This window comes from Oncorhynchus keta, chromosome 23 (assembly GCF_023373465.1).
Source record: "Oncorhynchus keta strain PuntledgeMale-10-30-2019 chromosome 23, Oket_V2, whole genome shotgun sequence".
Classification (NCBI taxonomy): Eukaryota; Metazoa; Chordata; class Actinopteri; order Salmoniformes; family Salmonidae; genus Oncorhynchus; species Oncorhynchus keta.
This window is the reverse complement of record NC_068443.1, coordinates 17028964-17041063: the sequence shown is the minus strand read 5'-3', so window position 1 is coordinate 17041063 and position 12100 is coordinate 17028964. Positions and strand designations below refer to the sequence as shown.

Genomic DNA, 12100 nt, shown 5'->3' with positions numbered 1-12100 from the left:
AAAGGCAGGAACCTAGGAAGAAACCTTGAGAGGAACCAGGCTCTGAGGAGTGGCCAGTCCTCTTCTGGCTGGGCCAGGTGGAGATTATAACAGTACATGGCCAAGATGTTCAAACGTTCATAGATGACCAGCAGGGTCAAAAAAAATAATAATCACAGTGGTTGTAGAGGGTGCAACAGGTCAGCAACTCAGGAATAAATCTCAGTTGGCTTTTCATAGCCGATCATTCAGAGTTAGAGACAGCAGGTGCGGTAGAGAGAGAAAGTCGAAAACAGCAGGTCCGGGACAAGGTAACACGTCCGGTGAACAGGTCAGGGTTCCATAGCCGCAGACAGAATGGTTGAAACTGGAGCAGCAGCACTACCAGGTGGACTGGGGACAGCAAGGAGTCATCAGGCCAGGTCCTCCTGAGGCATGGTTCTAGGGCTCAGGTCCTCCTTGAGAAGAGAAAGAGAGAGTGAGAATTAGAGGGAGCATACTTCAATTCACACTGAACACTGTATAAGACAGGAGAAATACTCCAGATTTCACAGACTGACCCTAGCCCCCCGACAAAAACTATTGCAGCATAATTACTGGAGGCTGAGACAGGAGGATTCGGGAGACTCTGTGGCCCGTCCGACTATACCCCCGGACAGGGCCAACCAGGCAGGATGTAACCCCACCCATTTTGCCAAAGCATAGCACCCACACCACTAGAGGGATATCTTTAACCACCAATTTGCTACCCTGAAACAAGCTCGAATATAGTCCACGAAGATCTCCCCCACGAACCCGAGGGAGGCGCCAACCCAGACAGGAAGATCACGACTGTCTCAACACACTCAAATTACGCACCCTTCCTAGGGACGGCATGGAAGAGCACCAGTAAGCCAGTGACTCAGCCCCTGTAATAGGGTTAGAGGCAGAGAATCACAGTGGAGAGAGGGGAACCGTCCAGGCAGAAACAGCAAGGAGGTTCGTCGCTCCAATGCCTTTCAGTTCACCTTCACACCCCTGGGCCAGACTACACTCAATCATAGGACCTACTGAAGAGATGAGAGGAGTAATATGATCCAATTTTTTGGTTCTTGTCAAGATTCTAGCAACCATGTTTAGCACTAACTGAAGTTTATTTAGTGCTTTATCCAGGTAGCCGGAAAGTAGAGCATTGCAGTAGTCTAATCAAGAAGTGACAAAAGCATGGATTAATTTTTATGCATCATTTTTAGACTGAAAGTTTCTGATTTTTGTGATGTTCCGTAGATGGAAAAAAGCTGTCCTTGAAAGTCTTGATATGTTTGTCAAAAGAGAGATCAGGGTCCAGAGTAATGCCAAGGTCCTTCACAGTTTTATTTGAGACGACTGTACAACCATCAAGATTAATGGTCAGATCCAACAGAAGATCTCTTAGTTTATTGGGACCTAGAACTAGCATCTATGTTTTGTTCGAGTTTAAAAGTAAAACATTTGCCTTCATCCACTTCCTTATGTCTGAAACACAGGCTTCCAGGGAGGGCAATTTTGGGGATTCACCATGATTCATTGAAATGTACAGCTGTGTATCATCCGCATAGCAGTGAAAGTTAACATTATGTTTCCGAATGACATCACCAAGAGGTAAAATATATAGCTAAGACAATAGTGGTCCTAAACGGAACCTTGAGGAACACCGAAATTTACAGTTGATTTGCCAGAGGACAAACCATCCACAGAGACAAACTGATATCTTTCCGACAGATAAGACCTAAACCAGGCCAGAACTTGTCCGTGTAGACCAATTTGGGTTTTCAATCTCTCCAAAAGAATGTGGTGATCGATGGTATCAAAAGCAGCACTAAGGTCTAGGAGCAGGGGGACAGATGGAGAGCCTTGGTCTGACGCCATTAAAAGGTAATTTACCACCTTCATGAGTAAAGTCTCAGTGCTATAATGGGGTCTAAAACCAGACTGAAGCATTTCGTATAAATATTTTGTCTTCAGGAAGCTAGTGAGTTGCTGCGCAACAGCTTTTTCTAAAATGTTTGAGAGGAATGGGAGACTTGATATAGGCTGATAGTGTTTTATATTTTCTGTGTCAAGGTTTGGCTTTTTCAAGAGAGGCTTTTAGAGAGGTTGGTAAACATCCGGTGGATAGGGAGCCATTTATTATGTTCAACATAGGAGGGCCAAGCACAGGAAGCAGCTCTTTCAGTAGTTTAGTTGGAATAGGGTCCAGTATGCAGCTTGAAGGTTTAGAGACCATGACTATTTTCATCAATGTGTCAAGAGATATAGTATTAAAAAACTTGAGTGTCTCCCTTGATCCTAGGTCCTGGCAGTGTTGTGCAGACTCAGGACAACTGAGTTTTCGAGAAATACGCAGATTTAAAGAGAAGTCCGTAATTTGCGTCAAAGTAGTTCATGAATTTATCACTGCTGACTTGAAAGCCATCCTCTCTTGGGAATGCTGCTTTTTAGTTAGTTTTGCGACAGTATCAAAATACATTTTGGATTGGTCTTACTTTCATCAATTAAGTCGGATGATTGAGCAGCAGTGAGGGCTCTTCGATACTGCACGGTAACGTCTTTCCAAGAAAATCGGAAGATTTCCAATTTCGTGTAGGGCCATTTCCGTTCCAATTTTCTTGAAGCTTGCTTCAGGGCTCTGATATTTTCTGTATACCAGGGAGCTAGTTTCTTATGACAAATGTTTTTTGTTTTTAGGGGTGCAACTGCATCTAGGGTATTACGCAAGGTTAAATTAAGTTCCTCAGTTGGGTGGTTAACTGATGGTTGTACTCTAACGTCCTTGGGTAGGTGGAGGGAGTGGAAGGGCATCTAGGAATCTTTGGGTTGTCTGAGTATTTATAGCACGGCTTTTGATGATCCTTGGTTGGGGTCTGAGCAGATTATTTGTTGCGATTGCAAATGTAAATAAATTGTGGTCCGATATTTATTCTACAGGACACAACAAGGTCCAGAGTATGACTGTGGCAGTGAGTAGGTCCAGAGACATGTTGGACCAAACCCACTGAGTCGATGATGGCTCCGAAATCCTTTTGGAGTGTGTCTGAGGACTTTTCCATGTGAATATTAAGGTCACCAAAAATGTGAATATTTTCTGCCATGACTACAAGGTCCAATAAGAATTCAGGGAACTCATTGAGGAACGCTGTATATGGCCCAGGAGGCCTGTAAACAGTAGCTATAAAAAGTGATTGAGTAGATCTCTCTTTATGTAGTGTTGTCTCTCTTGTCGTGATGTGCGTTTTGTCCTATATATTTTGTTTTAAATCCCAGCCTCCGTCCCCGCAAGAGGCCTTTTGCCTTCTAGTAGGCAATCATTGTAAATAATAATATGTTCTTAACGGACTTGCCTAGTTAAATAAAGGTTAGATGAAAATAAAAAACCTCAATAATGTACATTTTAAAAATGTAACAATTGGACATGGACATCATGTGTACACAACTACCGGTTCCCAATTTCTCAACCAGCAATGGTATTGCTTTGAGATCTGAACAGAACATAAAACAAAAGGAAGACTGCAATGAGTTTGTTTATTTGATAAACATTGTTAGTTTATTTCTTAATAGGCCTACATATTCCACAGAGTTGATTTATTCAATATATTCAGGCTGATAATTTAATGATGACAGTGGAAAGAGACATGTAGCTAATCGGGTAGAAATAATTGGTTGAATGACACCAGTCCTGAGAGCAGAGGCTATCAGCTCCGACAGTTACATGGACTGATCATGTTCCTTTTGCTGTAACATGAGGCAGTAACACCGACAATAGATAGGCTACCTTCATCTCCTCTCCACAGCCATTACCATATGTCAATGGTAAGCCTATACGTTCTCTATCACACTTCTATTATCTGCTGTTCCACTAGTCTATTAGCCTGATATACAGTACCAGTCAAAAGTTTGGACACACCTACTCATTGAAGGATTTTCTTTATTTTTTACTATTTTCCATATTGTATAATAGTGAAGACATCAAAACTATGAAATAACACATATGGAATCATGTAGTAACCAAATAAGTGTTTAACAAATCCAAATATATTTGATATTCTTCAAAGTAGCCTCCCTTTGCCTTGATGACAGGTTTGCACACTCTTAGCATTCTCTCGATCAGCTTCATGAGCTAGCCACCTGGAATGCATTTCAATGAACAAGTGTGCTTTGTTAAAAGTTCATTTGTACAATTTCTTTCCTTCTAAATGCATTTGAGAACAATCAGTAGCCCTAGATGGTAAAAGACCAAATCCATATTATGGCTCAAATAAGCAAAAAGCAGCTGCGCTGTTGTAGGCACATTATTTGAGACATGAGCAGAACTCCGGAAGGGGAAAATGGAGTCCCTAGAGAAAGCAAGTACAAGATGAGTGTCAGGGGTGGAGTGGCAGTATTATCATAAGGAGACGTGTACTTGGAAAACGGAGAAGGAATGGAGGGAAAAACAGAGAGAGAAGAGGTCTGAAAGTGAGAGAATAAGAGGGTGAGCTTGAGTCGGATAAATATAGTGGGAAAAGGAAGATTGGTTGTCAAAGAGGAATGGTAGAAAGTGTAAGCAGAGGGAGCTGAAGACAGGAGGAGAAATGGAAGTGAATTAGGGTGAAGTATCGGAGGTGGTAGGTGCAGTAAAGTTATCGGAGACGGAGGTATGCACCTGGGTTCAGGATGAACAAGAGTCCGTGACAGTAGGAGTGAAGTTTATGGAAAAAGTGGACTCATGCCTTTTGGCCGATCCATTTGTGGATTCACGGTGGGTGAAAAGAGTTGGGTCATGTGGAATCGATGAGGGTAACTAGAAGTGGTCTAGTGATAATTGTTTGTGTTTCTGTTGGGCAGAGGAAGAATGCGCTCAAAGTAAAATGAATGGGGGCAAGAAAAGTGAATTGTTTCGTTCTCAAGAAACAGAACCAATGAATGGAGTGATAACTGGGGTAGCAGTAGAAATAAACGTTGACCAGCTGAGGGGAAAGATTCCCAGTGTATGTGATGCTCATTGTTTAATGTGATGCAGACAGAGTGGCAAGAGTGGGGAAACAGAAGAGTCATTGTTCTTTTGAGTTTTGAAGATGAGTCTTTGCCTGACAATGTGAAGTTAGAATAAAAAGTTATCCTGTACGAGCGTATGTGCCGAATACATTAAGATGCTACAGGTGTCAAGCTTATGGGCATGTGGCAGCAGTGTGTTGGAGGGAGGGTCCAAGGTGATGGAAATGTGCAGAAGGGCATGAGACAAAAGAATGTGTAGTATTGGGGAAAGTAGTGGAATGTGTTAATTTTAGGGGTGCCCCATGGAGCTGGGGATCAGAAATGTCCCGTGCGAGAGAGGCAGGTTGAGGTTTCCAGGGTTAGAGTAGTGCAGAAGTTGTCATATGCTGAGGCAGTGAAGAAAGTTGAGGAAGATGGGTAAGGGGAGGAGTGGTGAGAGTAGTAAAGACATGCCAAAACAGAGGGATAGGACAAAAGTGAAATACGTTTCAGTAAGATCGGATTTTTAGCATTTATAGCAATTGTTATCAACTGTACTGCAGGGATGGATCGGAAGTCTCAGAAAATGGAGGTTGTGGTGGCATCCCCAGAGAGGTATTTTGGTTGTACGAGACTGAGAGTTACAGGATGTATTAAGTGGCGATGTCCCGAGGTAGGAATAAATACATTTAATTAGTGGAGTAGGGGGGTCATTTTATTTTATATAATTTTGAAATTAGTGAGTAGTGTTAGACGGTAGGGTATTTGTTTAGTACTTTTTTATTTTTCAAGTAAAGTATAAGGGGGTTGAACTCCAGTCTAGTAGGTGGCAGTAATGCAACAAATTGGATGCCAACCGCCGTTTAACCTCATAGAAGAAAATAAATCAGCAAAGAAACGACAATCCATCGTTACTTTAAGACATGGTCTGTAAATCCGTAAAATTTCAAGAACTTTGAAAAAGTTTATTCAAGTGCAGATGCAAAACAAAATCAAGCACTATGATGAAACTGGCTCTCATGAGGACCGCCACAGGAAAGGAAGACCGAGAGTTACCTCTGCTTCAGAGGATAAGTTCATTAGAGTTACCAGCCTCAGAAATTACAAATAAATTCTTCAGAGTTCAAACAACAGACATCTCAACATCAACTGTTCAGAGGAGACTGCGTGAATCAGGCCTTCATGGTCGAATTGCTGCAAAGAACCCACTACAAAAGGACACCAATTAGAAGAGATTGGCTTTGGCCAAGAAACACAAGCAATGGAAATTTGTCCTTTGGTCTGGATTCCAAATGTGAGATTTTTTGGTTCCAACCACCATGTCTTTGTGAGACACAGAGTAGGTGAACAGATGATCTATGCATGTGTGGTTCCCACCGTGAAGTATGGAGGAGGTGGTGTTATTGAGATTTGCTGATGACGCTGTCAGTGATTTATTTAGAATTCAAAGCAAACTTAACCAGCATGGCTACAACAGCATTATCCAGCTATACGCCATCACATCTGGTTTGCGCTTAGTGGGACTATCATGTTTTTCAACAGGACAGTGACCAAACACACCTCCAGGCTGTGTAAGGGCTATTTGACGAAGAAGGAGAGTGATTAGTGCTGCATCAGATGACCTGGCCTCCACAATCACCTGACCTCAACCCAATAGAGAAGGTTTGGGATGAATTGGACTGCAGATTGAAAGAAAAGTAGCCAACAAGTGCTCAGCATAAGACTGTTGGAAAAGCATTCCAGGTGAAGCTGGTTGAGAGAATGCCAAGTGTGCAAAGCTTATCAAAGCAAAGGGTGGCTATTTGAAGTATCTCAAATATATTTGGATTTGTTTAACACTTTTTGGTTAGTTTTGATGTCTTCACTATTATTCTACAATGTAGAAAATAGTAAAAATAAAGAAAAACCCTTGAATGAGTAGTTGTGTCCAAACTTTTGGCTGGTACTGTATGTTTACCACAAGTGAAGTAAATCCCAATGTTTGAGGTGATAAGGTGTCTACTCTAGATGCCAGCTGCCAATAAATTACACAACCAGAATGAACATGTCTGGATATAGGGTATGAAAGAGTACATACCTAATGAAGTAGCACCCAATTTGACTAATGAAAATCATTAACTGCAGCGGTACTCCCCAAGATTCAGTCAATGCATATGTTGGCATATGAAATATCAAGAATGTCACTCCACTCACTCCAAATGAACAGCAAACACAAGGGGTAATTCACAGTCATTTTAACTACTAATCACTGTGCCCACAACAAAGTCATTTTTGCACATCACTTCAACTCTTGTAAAGATTCTCTGAAATTATTTTAACTGTTTTACTACTTGTGTCTGTCCCTTAAATAAATGCTATATATTCGTATCATTTTGATCACAAGAAAAACAGCAGGGTCACATACCAGTAGTGCTACCGGTTTTGATATAATCATGCGAAACAGTATTCTCTCATCATGGCTCAAATCCAAGTTCGACATTGTTGTCACGGTGTCAGAAACCTTTTTTCCATAACTTGTAGTGCATAAAAAGCTAGGAGGGTTATAACCACAGTCACAAAAGAGTCCCACTACTGGACAGACGCCCCGGGATTCAGGGGACCGTCTTAATCCCGATGGCTACTGACCGACCTTGGCTCTAGCCCCATGCGCAAACCAGAGCACCAACCTCGCTAACCTGTTTAAAAACTTGAATAATGTCAATTATAAATATATGTCACAATTGGCCACAGGACTGGTTCTTACATCTTGTGGATGTCGGTTCAAACATTGTTACGTCAAGAAAACTAGAGGTCAAATCAAGTGCACAGCCATATACAGTCTCTGGTACAACATAGTAGCTTTTGGGAAGATACTATATAACTAACCAAGGTAAAGTCAGTCTCTAAAAATCAGTTAGCCGTCTTATGATTATGAAATTAGAACGAGGTATAAGTTTAACTCCTCGATTTTCTTTAAATAATTCACAAATGTACACTGGTTATGCAACCAACAATATTAATCTACACGCATTTGTTACATTAACAGTATTAATGATGAAAATGCCTAAATGTATAACTCTAAACTAGTGGTCAGAAACAACCTAATCAACCCCTGGGGTGTTGGTTACTTTATTGATTGAGTGGAACTGTGACGGTGGCTCAACACCCTTTGTTGGGCACGCAGACCCATGATGATACTGCAGCTATGAAACAACTCAATCATCACTCAGCAACTCTCACAACAGAGAATCCTACTATCCTTGCTGTGAGGTTTATAACAATAATGCAAGACACCATTTTAACCAACAGGCCAGTTCAACCAGTTCTACCAGGGGCTAAACAATGGTGAGTGTAAAAACGGACTCATAAGTCAAGCGCTAGTCATTTGAGCTGTGTGTGTGGGTATGCTACTACCTGTACTATGAATGACCTGGAAAAGCTTATGAAAAACCAAAGCAATTAATTTAAAATCAGTGAAGTGATGATCAGTGAGTTACTGAAGGGTGGTAACATTGGTTTGTTGTGCCACCCTTGACTGTGTCTTCTCTGTAGACACAGAAACATCTGTTGCCGGGAGAGCAGTGCAAACAGTCTCGTTCTCCACCTTGTCTTGTGACCGATCGTCCTCTCTCATCATCCCCCCCTTGCACACAGCTCCTAGCCTGTGCATCTATTGATCTGGCTGCTCTGACATCACATGATTGAGCACTGCTCTGCCGCTCCAGCCCCAGAGGCTCCTGGGAGATTCAGGGATTCCAGGTCAAAGTTCAGGCCAGGTGGCTGATGGGGGGGGACAGAGTGGGTTTCATTTAATTTGAATTCATTCTGTATAACACATTTATTTTACCAGATGGACCCTGTCCAAGGAGGGAAACATACTATGCAGCTGCAATAACAAAAGTTGGTAGCTGAAGGACAAAGAGAGCAAGTGAGAGGAGAAACATACCGATTCACCAGCCAGCTCTTTGGGTGGTTGGCCCAGGTCTTGTAGCTGAAAATTCAGGCAATAACTCATAATCAATATCCATGCATAGCAAACCATCAGTCAGTATGAATGACAACCAACAATTCATGCAGGTAAGAAACAGTCCTCTGTCTCACCTGCTGCATGAGTTCCAGAATGCTCTCAAAGCAATTCTCCCCATCCCTTCCACTTCGCTCTCCCTCCTTCTCAAACTGGCTGCAGATCTCTCCCATGACCTTGTGCTGCTGTTCGTAGCGCTGGAACTGATCTGCCGGGAGGGACTGGCGATTGCTGTTCAACCACTCAGGATACTGCATGAGGATTGAATAACAGTCAGTTATCCAGTTAGAAAGTTGTGTAAAGGGCATACAAGGGAAAGATCTATAAAAACAAGAATCAACATCAGCTAGTGGCTTGTTAACTATAAATATTTTTAGGGAAAACCCAAACATATGGAAAGAAAAAAACACTAACCTTCTCAGTGATCTCTTTGAGAGATGGATAGAGCACTTCCTTGGAGAGTAGATTCTGCATGATGGACTGCATAATCGGCAAGATGTTTCCATCTTCCCCGCCCCCCTGTCCACCCTCATCCAATCCCAGCCCTTCCAGAGTCTTTGCTAGATCCTCTCCAGCCAAACCTGCACTCTGAAGAATAAAAACAGAACAGTCTGAAATGCATCTAAGACCAAAGAAACAGACATTTTGCTAATGGTCCAAAGTTTCAATATTTTCAGAACAATGTCCAAGGGTGGTGACAACCAAACCTTCCATAACTTATGAAAAACATTTACAATCTAAACTACCTGTAAGTTGTCTGCATTTTTCGCCAACCCACTGAGGGTGTCTTTGAGACAGGAAGTGAATTCTTGTTGGGAGGCTACATCAGTACCTGTTCAAATGGAGGACAGTTTGAGTGAATTTTTTCCCTGCAAAACACAGCGTAAAAAATACTGAGATGGAACCCCCCCATCTCAAATCAATCGTCAAATCAAATTTTGTCCCGAATACAACAGCGCAAAATCCTGTGATTTTACCAAGAAATCACAGGAGGTTGTGGCACCTTAATTGGGGAGGACGGCTTGTGTTAATGGCTAGAGTGGAATGATATCAAATCCATCTAACATTGGGTGACGGGTAGCCTAGCGGTTAAGAGTGTTGGGCCAGTAATTGAAAAGTCGCTGGTTCAAATCCCCGAGCCGATTAGGTGAAAAATCTGCAGATGTGCCCTTGAACAAGGCACTTAACCCTAAGTGCTCCTCTAAGTCACTCTGGATAAGAGCGTCTGCTAAATGACTAAAGGGTTACTAGGTGTTTGATGCCATTTTATTCACTTTGCTCATTATATTATAAGCCAGCCTCCAGTGCGTGAAGCGCTTACTTTCCCAACAATGCAGAGCTAAATTAGCAAAAAAATAATTAAGAAAGTCTCATTTTATTGTGTTACTATTTACAAAGAGTATCGGTACTGAGAACAATGTGCAGGGGTACGAGGTAGTACATTGACAGGCACAAAAGAACGGAACTGAAAATATGTGGATGCTTACCAACTTTCCCTGCTGCCTCTGACAATTTGTGAAAGTGTTGCAGCAGCTCAGGTTCTTCCTGTGCGAGTTCAGTCATGGCTTTCTCCCACTCCTCCTTCGCCTGAGAGGCCATCTCCCCTTCAAACAGAGCCTCAAAGAACTGACTGTCTTCCAGTAGAGGGGGCTAGAGAGAGATGTGCATCAACAAGTAAACAAACTGTTAAATTGATCTTCCCCCATATACAGACAGAAATGGAAAGGGTTGACAGACTTGAGACACTGAAAGATAACATCTGTACCACAATCTGAACACTAAATACTACAGCTCTTATATGCAAGCTCCAGGCAATTGGTGAAGTTAAGGGACATTCTAGAAACAGGGAAAAGATTCACTCACTTTCTCTTCACTGCCCTTGGCTGATGGGGGAGCCGCGGCAGCAGCAGGAACTGGGGTGGCTGGGTTTGTCTTTTCAAAGTCATCGAGTGCACCTTCAGTAGAGGAAAGTCAGTAAAAGCTGAAATGCAGTGGCACAGATAGCAGCATTTCACAGGAACAGGTGGAAGCATGGTCAAGAAAAGGTGAAGGGATTGAGCAGGTAGTTAGAGGTCAAAGTCTGGGTCAAAACTCTTCAAAGTCTGGGTCAATGTGCAATTCAGTCATGCATTAGTAGATTGTCAGTATGATGAGGTCACTACTTCTACTTTAGAAACCATTACCATCTCTGATGTTAGGAGTACAACTTCACCAAACTACTTGAAACATTAAAAACGACAGATTATGATAATCTCCATTAGATTCCTGCTATCAAGATAATAGTAGTCTGGTAGGCCATAGTTAATAATACTGTAATGAAACAGCAGGGAGCAGGTCTCGAACCTTCGACCTTCTATCCCGAAGTCCAGCGGGCTATCGACTGCGCCGCAAAAGCTTGCTCAAGCGGCAGGGTCGTTACAATACACAAAGCGGCATCGGCTACTAGTATGCAATACTATTATGAATTAAAATCGGCAGGCCAGTTGACAGAAAGTATAACAGATAGGTCTGTAAATCCAGATCTCACTAGCTGTCATACTTGCGCTTCAACCATACAACAATGATATACATTTCAAGAGCAGTTTAGCTTGTCAACTTATTATGATGTTACATTTTTGTCAAATCGGGGTCAAAGTTGACGACGAAAATTATATTATAGCTATACATCCCCACTGAGCCATCTGCTGCAGCGTTGTAATGCTAATGGTAACCTTTTTGTAAACAGCAAAAGCAGGAGATTTTGTAAGAGAATGCCTGACTTTGGTTCTGGATTTGCCAGGCAGGACCAACCACATTCCACCAACTAGGCTAAACTAGCTAACGTTACCTCGCTAACAAGGCACGTTGCTCCGCTGCGCCACGTTTGACACAATTCTTTGTATGAATTAATGTATTGGCAGGATTGATACTTCACTCGGGAGTAATGTCAAATCTTACTGTCCAATAACTCGTCCAGTTCTGTGTCCTGTTCGGCTAACGTTTCCATTGATTCTGACGCCATCTTCTCTCTCCAAACAAATTTACTGTAGACGCAGTAAAATGACGTATGCGTATAAAATCGACGCGAATTGTGCGTCACTCTGGGATGGATTTCTACACAGATTATTTATTATATTGACTAGATACTCAAGTGGTAGCTCTAACGAG

The 12100-nt window shown here is 42.2% G+C and overlaps 1 protein-coding gene across 3 annotated transcripts; it reads right to left on the bottom strand.

Moving 5' to 3' along the window:
- Positions 1–244: 244 nt before the first annotated feature.
- On the bottom strand, positions 245–12036 carry LOC118401900 (peroxisomal biogenesis factor 19-like). 3 transcript variants are annotated; one of them, XM_035799572.2, is made up of 8 exons: positions 11891–12036; positions 10817–10908; positions 10441–10603; positions 9700–9785; positions 9368–9541; positions 9031–9204; positions 8876–8920; positions 245–437 (listed from the first exon to the last, which is right to left on the bottom strand). In XM_035799572.2, exons 1-8 carry the CDS (start codon positions 11952–11954, stop codon positions 393–395), a joined length of 843 nt encoding a protein of 280 aa, XP_035655465.1. In that variant the 5' UTR covers positions 11955–12036; the 3' UTR covers positions 245–392. The 3 variants fall into 3 exon arrangements, with proteins under 3 accessions (XP_035655465.1, XP_035655464.1, XP_035655466.1); XM_035799571.2 differs by lacking the exon at positions 245–437 and adding an exon at positions 3905–8709; XM_035799573.2 differs by lacking the exon at positions 245–437 and adding an exon at positions 3905–8709 and having other exon boundaries at positions 11781–11927.
- Positions 12037–12100: the final 64 nt, after the last annotated feature.